Here is an 8,082-nt window from a genome sequence, read left to right as displayed (position 1 = left end):
ATACTAATCCCGCCCAAACCCAAATAATCCCTCCCATTTTTCCCTCCAACTTTCCCTCCAAACAAAAAAAGAATCTGTGACTCATCTTTACACGTGGCGAGCGCTGATTGGCCCGTGTACCAAAGCCTTGTACACGCCGTGTACTCCTAACATCTTTGTAAATTGTGTGACACATCCTGATCTTAAAACACCGTGCATTTGGAGGGGATCTACACTAGTATTGGGTTACACTAACATATAGCACAGAAAGAAAGGGAAACGAAAAAAAGGCACTGATGTCTACAACAAGAAAAATGATTTCTGTTTCGAGTAAAAAATTCTAAAGTCCCTTGCATTTAAACATATAACTATATTGGACCTTTAATTCAAAGGGACCGATGAATACAACCAAAAAAAAATCAAAAACCATTCCCAGCAATACGCAAGCAAGGCAGTAGGACAATTCAAAAGACCAGCAGCACCCAATCATCTAAATATCTTGCATTTCCGGTCCATTAGGGTAAATGAAGGTCAGCTATCATTTCAGAGGTAGCTACTTATTAGGCTGCAAAATTGAGTGTCGATGTAGAGAAGATTAAGTAGTTGTCACCTTTTTCCTCACAACTCGCTTCCTCCGGGGTTTAGGAGCATCAGTGTCTTTTGAAGAGTCGGTATTCCTCTGTGGAAGGCCAAGAAGACCAAGACCTGAGACAAAAGTGTCCTTCGATATTAACCAGCTTGAACCCTGTTTAGGGGTGTTAGCCTCAGGAGATCGGTTGTAAGCCTTCAATAGATTGTCTGATTGAACAAGCGGATCTGCTTCGATTCCCAGCCATGCCAATCGTGAAGTCTCCCCTAACTGAACATTCATTACTCTGCATGGAAAATGGGAGTTGACGGTGAGGATATATTAAACTTGCAGTTTAAAATCAACAGAGCAAGGACACGGATAAGTGCCAAAGGCCCAAAACTTGGGTGGTGAGAGGATTTAAAGCATATACTCCGTAATACTCCTTCCAATTCACAAATACCTTTCAATTTCAGCAATGACATTATTTAGGAAGAAAAGAAAAAATGCGGGTAAAAAGTACAAGTTGACCAATTATACATACGTGAAATCAGAAAATGGTACAGAAGTACACGTGCATAAATTTTACCACTTTATAATTACGACAATAAGATACATTTTACAACTAAAAAGGGACCCAAGAAGAAAAGGGAACGTATATGAATCAATTAAACGGGGACAAATGGATGGTATTTATAAATTGAAATAGAACGTATATGAATCAATCAAACGAGGAAAAATGGAAGGTATTTATAAATTGAAAGGGGCAAGTCACAAGTCATTAGAGTCAATTTTTTAACTAAGAGCTAGAGCACAGTTTGGTGGTTTCACTTTCAGAGTCATAGAATACTATTGTCCTTTTGTCAGTTACGAGTGAAATAATAACCAATTTCTCACTAGAATCAACACCCAGCAGGATATTTATAAATTACTGTCATCTGCCGATTCTATGCCAACTTTTCTTAAAGGTAAATTTAATCAATATGAAGTAGAGCCTTGTAGAAGATGTTAACCTAACATTCACTTAAATGCAATACATTATGGGGCGTCTATAATGAAACAGCAACCATGCCTAAGTTTTGGGTAGGGTAAACCAAAGTTACAAGACCTTAATGAGTTGATGATAAAGTTTAGGGATATTCTCTCGTGTACCACTCAACTTTTTCATTTTCTATGATATACCCCTTTTTCATGCAAAAAAACTTTGACCGTCAATAACTTTTGGCTACAAGTTCAGAATACGATAATTTTTTTTTTCAAATTGACCGTCTTTAAGAGGTCTTCAGTTTGAAAAAAAATTCACCGACGTCTCAACTCGTAGTTGGGATTATGGTCGGTCAAAGTTTATTCGTTAAAAAATGTTTGACCAACCATAACTACCCGCTACGAGTTCAAAAGGTGGTGAACTTTTTTTTCAAGTTCAAGGCCTTGACGAGATAATTGGTTTGAAAAAAAAAAATTAACGTTTTCTGAACTCATAACAGAGGATTATTGTCGGCCAAAGTTTTTTTGTGAAAAACGAGGGGTACACCTTAGAAAACGTAAAAGTTCAGGGGTACAAGAGCGAATATCCCGTTTAGTTTATCATTAATTAGGGATTACTATGATGTGGTACACACTACCTAAAAAAATTCCGCATCATCCGTGTCCTTATTGCAATAAAAATAGAAGTACAGAGTACAGACATTATCTTAACATAGGGAATGGATGCAAGAGAACACAGCAGAGGACTACAAACCTTAGAGCTGTGCCGAAAAACAGGGCCACCCCAATAACATCAAAGTAGCTGGAGAATCCTCTGTCAATACCACATAACAGTTGATACCGTAAGTTCGCATACAACCCAAGGAAGGCACCTGTGCCTAGTGCATTTGACCTAACAGATGGGGTTGTTACAGAAAGCCTGCAAAGAGTAGAAACATAAAGATAAGAGAGGACGTTTTTGAAAAGATGAAGAAAATTTGTTTAACTTGAAGACCCCTAAGGCCCTAACCTTCCATCCTTTCTCTTGGCGCAAAGATTTGACAGACCACCTTGCACTGCACCAGCAGAGAGCCCCACAAAGCACAATTCTGCAGCTTTATAGAAAAATGAATGGACCCTCTTTTGCAAGTCAAATTCTCTTTGATGATAGCTCTTTTCAAATATATTGTTTGGAAGCTTTTGCAATGTATTCTGAAGATCAAAACGGAATGTGCTGCCATATGAGCGACAAGGTGCAAGTGACCAAACAACAGCAGCATTGCATGCTGCTGCTGTCAGCACATTGATGAGCGCTAAATCCCACTCCTGCTTTAACCTGCAATTGACAAAGCAAAATACAAGTACATGAGTAGATATTGGAAAAAGTGGGGAGGAATTGGATTTTCAACAAAGCAAATGTTAGTAAACGATTATCAGAAGATGAAGTTCGGGCATAATTTACCTGTTCTTGCGATTCTTAATTTCCCACCAAGCGGAACAACCAATGGTAGTGGCTTGCTCCAAAAGAAGTTTATACAAGAAAGCTGGGTCCGCAATCATCCTGCATAATGTAACCTGAATGTCTGAGAATCACTTTGTCTCATCTCCCACATCAAAGAAACAGAAAAGCTATAATTAAGCTTCTCAAAACCCAGAACAAAAAAAGATGTTGAAATCGCCAAAATTTAGTATAAAGAATTATTGCCCACCTAAAGGAAGAAATAAGTTCAAATGATTGTAATCAAAAAGTGACACTTCTCAGATCAAGTCCCTTGGTTGCAATTTCAAATACAGGCGTAATATATACTGATACAAGTATTACATATGAAGGCATATCAGGAGGTCAGGATTCAGGAACACAACGGGAGAGAACAACATACTTAACCCAAAACGAAGATATCAACTGAAAATATTAGAAAAATACTTCTTCACTAAAAAAAAAAAAAAAAAAAAAAAAAAAGTATCAAATCATAATGGCATGGCAATTTCCTATTTATAAGCTCGTTTGATGCAAAAAAAGAGGAATCTAAGGAGCTTTACCTCCCAATGAATGCTCTAGAAATCCCTTGTGGAAGGCCTCGTGCAATAGCTCGAACGGTAGTCGGCCTTGCATGAATTGCTAACAATTTAACCATTTGAGCAGAGCTAACTAAACCCTGCAACAAAGATAAGGATTGGTGCGTACATCATAAATCTCAAAATGGAGGAATAATAACAACATTACCCCAGTGCCTGAATCGGTCCCACAAAAGGCGGGGTATAAGGCCAAATCTAGGCAAACTTACCATTATGTTCCATACGACCCATAATGAAAAAAAATGAGAATCGTATTACATGACAGCTATTTCACAAGAAGAAACGCAATGGATTCAATGAGCTATATCTATCATAACCAAAAACCAAATACTAAGGTGAGTCTTCGGATCCATTGGAATGGTAACGAAGATATAAGAAATCAGGTAGTAGCTACTTACCATCTCATAAGCTTGCCTAAACCCTTCTGGGAGATCCATAATTGTTTTCTGCCACTCATTCATCACAGCATCTACAAATTTTCTGTCAAATAGCTGAAACATAGAGAGAAATAATTAAGCTTAACATCAATTGATTAAAATTTGATTCCTCAAAGGCTATACTGCAATTAATCATGAAAATAAAAGATGCCAACCTCTTGGAAAATAATCCGTCTCCTAAAGATGCCACCATCATCTCCTTCATCTCCATCATCGAAGTCATCAAAGTAATCGTCATCATCTCCCCCATCATCACCACCATCCCCACCACCATGGTTGATTTTTTTGCCAATATTACCACCACCTCCACCTGTTGCCAACTGCAATATAACATAAAGCATGGCACTCGGGTTACAAAAGGTAAACCAAATAACACTCTCTTACACTTCTTGATGACTACACTTCATCCAAACATCATAGACCCAAAAAAGTTCACAAAATCAAAACTAGCAGCTTTATTCAAATCAAGCAGCTATATTCAGCTGAAATATCTCACAAGTGGTATTCATAGTTCACATCGCTGGTGTCTACAGAGTATAACATGTTTCAATGTCTACAGAGTATAACATGTTTACAGAGTAACATGTTTTCGATCAATTAAGCGGCTAGAAGCTGACGTAATTCTATAATTGAGCTCATCGTTGTATTCTGAAGTAGCTTCAATATCATTAATGGCTTAATGATATGGGAAACCCATACAAATAAAAATCAAAATCAAAAGAGTAAAACAAATTGGGTAGATTCTAGTTCCTACAGACATAAGCTATCACCCTTTACATAAATTATGACTCGGCATCGAAGCTTATAGTAAATGATTACATTTTGCCTAGTAATTCGAGCTTTAATGAAATGTTACTAATTGATATAGCATCAATAGATCTCACAAGAAGCAATCTTCCATAATCTATAATTAGCGTTAAAGGGTCAGCACAAAGTGTATACAAGAGGTCGAGCCGCAGTATTAAATTGCGGTATCGAACTCAATCGTGGCAATGACTGCGAATTTTCTGTAGCATATTAAGACGCACTAGTGATATAACAGAGTTTATGAAGACTTCTTTGTGTCGATCACACTATGCCAGTGTAATATCGGTCGTATTTGGTATATTTCAGCATTATCTGTCAAGTTGTAATGGTATATTCGTGGATCTTAAAACCACAAGAATCGACCAAAAAGCAGTGAATAACAGATAACTTAGATCATGGATCTTAATAAGGTAACACTGTCAAGCCAAATAATTAAGCTCCCTTAATTCCAAAAAAAAGGTTAGAATCAAGTCATCAAACATGAAGATTCTGTTGGGAATAATGGTAGTCACATTCCATACAACAACAACAACAACAACATTACCCCAGTGCCTCAATGGCTCCCGCAAATTGCGGGGTAAGGGGAGGTCGGATGTAGACAGCCTTACCCTTATATTAGCAGCACAAAGAGGCTGTTTCCAAATGACCCAAGATGAAAATTCTATCCAGTAGAAACAATAAAGAAATACTCGTAGAAGGAAAGAGAGGAAGGACAATAAGAAAAATGCACTAAATGACTGCTCTTAATGTAATAACAATTTCCCAAACACCCTATCTTCCCCTCCCATCTTACATGTCATCACCAACTAACTTAAATGTTTCATATCCTCCATACAGAAGCAGTAGCGCCCAACTGCTGAGTACTTTGTAATTTCAAGATCCAAGCAAGATAAACCACAATGGAGGTCCTAAAATGCCCCAAGCAAGTCAGTTCGGGACTATGTGTTCTACATACCACTCCCTCCGTCTTACCTTTGATTAAAATACTCCTCGCAAAGAATTAAAAAAAAGTACAAAAATGATCGGGGAGAATGGAGTATAAGACAAACCATAATGGAACTACTCCCATGTTATTTGCTTCATATACAATACTTTCTTCTTCTTTTCTTGTGCATACCATTCTTTCCACATCCACTAGAGAAGTGCCCAATTAATTAGTGTCTCATATGGATGCTATATGACATCCTTGAGTATCATGGATGTCAGACAACAATATAACCCCAAAACTGAAGAGTCAGTACAACATAGCTTAACTATACCATATCCTACCATTTTCCACAGGATGCTCATCAATACTGTCACTAACTAACTATACCATATCCTACAATTTTTCACATGATGCCCATCAAATACCGTCACTAAAGATACCATATCCTACCATTTTTCACAGGATGCTCATCAATTCCGTCACAGACTATCTCACGTCCTACACTTCTCACTAAACAACATACAATAATCACGGGTATTAAATCAAGCCGTGACACTAAAAAGCTACCGCAATCTAATAATACGAATTAAAACAACAAATTGAGCTCACCTCAGGACTAGAACGAGTTTGTTTCTGCGACGACATATCAAGTTTCGACTTCTCCAACGTCACCGAACCCAAAGAACCATACTTCCCACCCTTCATCGTCGGCGCCATCATCGACTTCGTCGTCGTCGCAGCCGGTGGCGCAACAAAGCAACGCTCCAATAAACTAACTGAAGAACAAGACGAAGACTCACCATCAGCAACCGGAGACGGCGAACTCAAACCCGAACTCGAACCCATAATCAACAACCTATGATTATAATTGAAATTATCCCTAAACTTCCTCAATCTCTTAGCTTTACCCAAAAAAGGCGATGAAGACGAGGACGAAGAAGAAGTATTAATTGGGAAAATGGTGGGTTTAGAAATGGGGAATTGGGTATTCATGGGCATAATTTGTGCTGTTTGAAACACAGCGTGCGCCATTTTTAAAGCTTGATTTTGAGAATTGATTGATGGGTTTAATTAGGGTTAAATTGGGTGAATTTTTGGGGTAAATTAAGATGGGTAGAGATGAAGAAAAGCCCTCTTTGAGTGTGGATAGATGATTACTCTCTCAATCTCAAGAGAAAGAGTGATGCGAGAGAGAAGAGGAGAAAGGGAAGAATGAAGAAGGAAGAAGGTAGGTTTTTGATGGGTGGAGATGGTAGCCCACAAATGGACGACCAATCCAATCCTTAATTTTGAGTGTGAGCGAGTTCACCCCCTTTGACTCGGAACTAAGGTTTTTATGGCTAGTTTCTGAGTTTTGGCTAGACCCGATAAAATTGACGCGATTAAATGATCAAGTTTAAATAGTCTGTTCTGAATTTAATTTACTTTCGAATTAAGAACCAAAATATGATCTAAAATCACAGCAACTCTCCTATAGGTCTGTCCTATAGCATAGGACTGGCCCAATAAGAGAAAGCCCAAGCACAAGTCATTACTATATCAAGTTTTTTATTTTATTTTGATAACTTTATGACTTATTTTGAAAACTAACAAATTTAAATATGTATATTATCAACTTATAATACTTCCTCCATTCAACTCCACTCTACCTATTTCACTTTTGTACACTATTCACAATTGTGTGTTCAATTTCGATTTTCTCTCGATACGTAAGTGGAAATATATTCACGTGTGATCTTGTTTGATTCGTCTTTACGAGTATATTAAAAATATCTAACTTTTATATTTTTTGCAAATACGTAGCTAACGATATTTAACGCGTAAAACACGCGTTGACAAACGTGAAAAAAGAAAGTGGTAGAGTGGAGTTGAATGGAGGAAGTATTAAGTTATTAATATAAAAATATTATTTAATATTTTTACTAAGTAATTTTAATGGGCCTCATATTATTGGACCAGTCTTATCTAAATTTATGTCTTATACAACAATTTGAATTGACATGACGTTATAAAGCCCGACCTGAATGTTTATTATAGGATAAGAGTTGTTATCTCCAGATAACTTGATAACAACCCACCTGAAAACAGCAACTCTTCTATAGGACCGTCCTATAGCATAAGACTGACCCAATAGGAAAAAGCCCAAGCACAACTCATTAATATATCAAGCTTTTTATTTTATTTTGATAACTTAATAACTTATTTTAAGAACTAACATATTTAAATATGTATATTATCAACTTATAATATTAAGTTATTAAAATAAAAATATTATTTTTATTTTTACTAAGTAATTTTGACGGGCCTAATATTTATTGGGTAAG

At 37.0% G+C, this 8,082-nt stretch overlaps 1 protein-coding gene across 1 annotated transcript; it reads right to left on the bottom strand.

Moving 5' to 3' along the window:
• Nucleotides 1-257: 257 nt before the first annotated feature.
• Nucleotides 258-7,074, bottom strand: LOC141599026 (protein RETICULATA-RELATED 5, chloroplastic-like). Its single transcript, XM_074418896.1, has 8 exons — nucleotides 6,368-7,074; nucleotides 4,179-4,343; nucleotides 3,985-4,077; nucleotides 3,551-3,666; nucleotides 2,973-3,071; nucleotides 2,541-2,846; nucleotides 2,286-2,450; nucleotides 258-854 (listed from the first exon to the last, which is right to left on the bottom strand). Exons 1-8 carry the CDS (start codon nucleotides 6,788-6,790, stop codon nucleotides 575-577), a joined length of 1,647 nt encoding a protein of 548 aa, XP_074274997.1. The 5' UTR covers nucleotides 6,791-7,074; the 3' UTR covers nucleotides 258-574.
• Nucleotides 7,075-8,082: the final 1,008 nt, after the last annotated feature.

The sequence above is a fragment of the Silene latifolia genome, chromosome 9 (assembly GCF_048544455.1).
Source record: "Silene latifolia isolate original U9 population chromosome 9, ASM4854445v1, whole genome shotgun sequence".
Classification (NCBI taxonomy): Eukaryota; Viridiplantae; Streptophyta; class Magnoliopsida; order Caryophyllales; family Caryophyllaceae; genus Silene; species Silene latifolia.
This window is presented reverse-complemented; position numbering and strand designations above follow the sequence as displayed.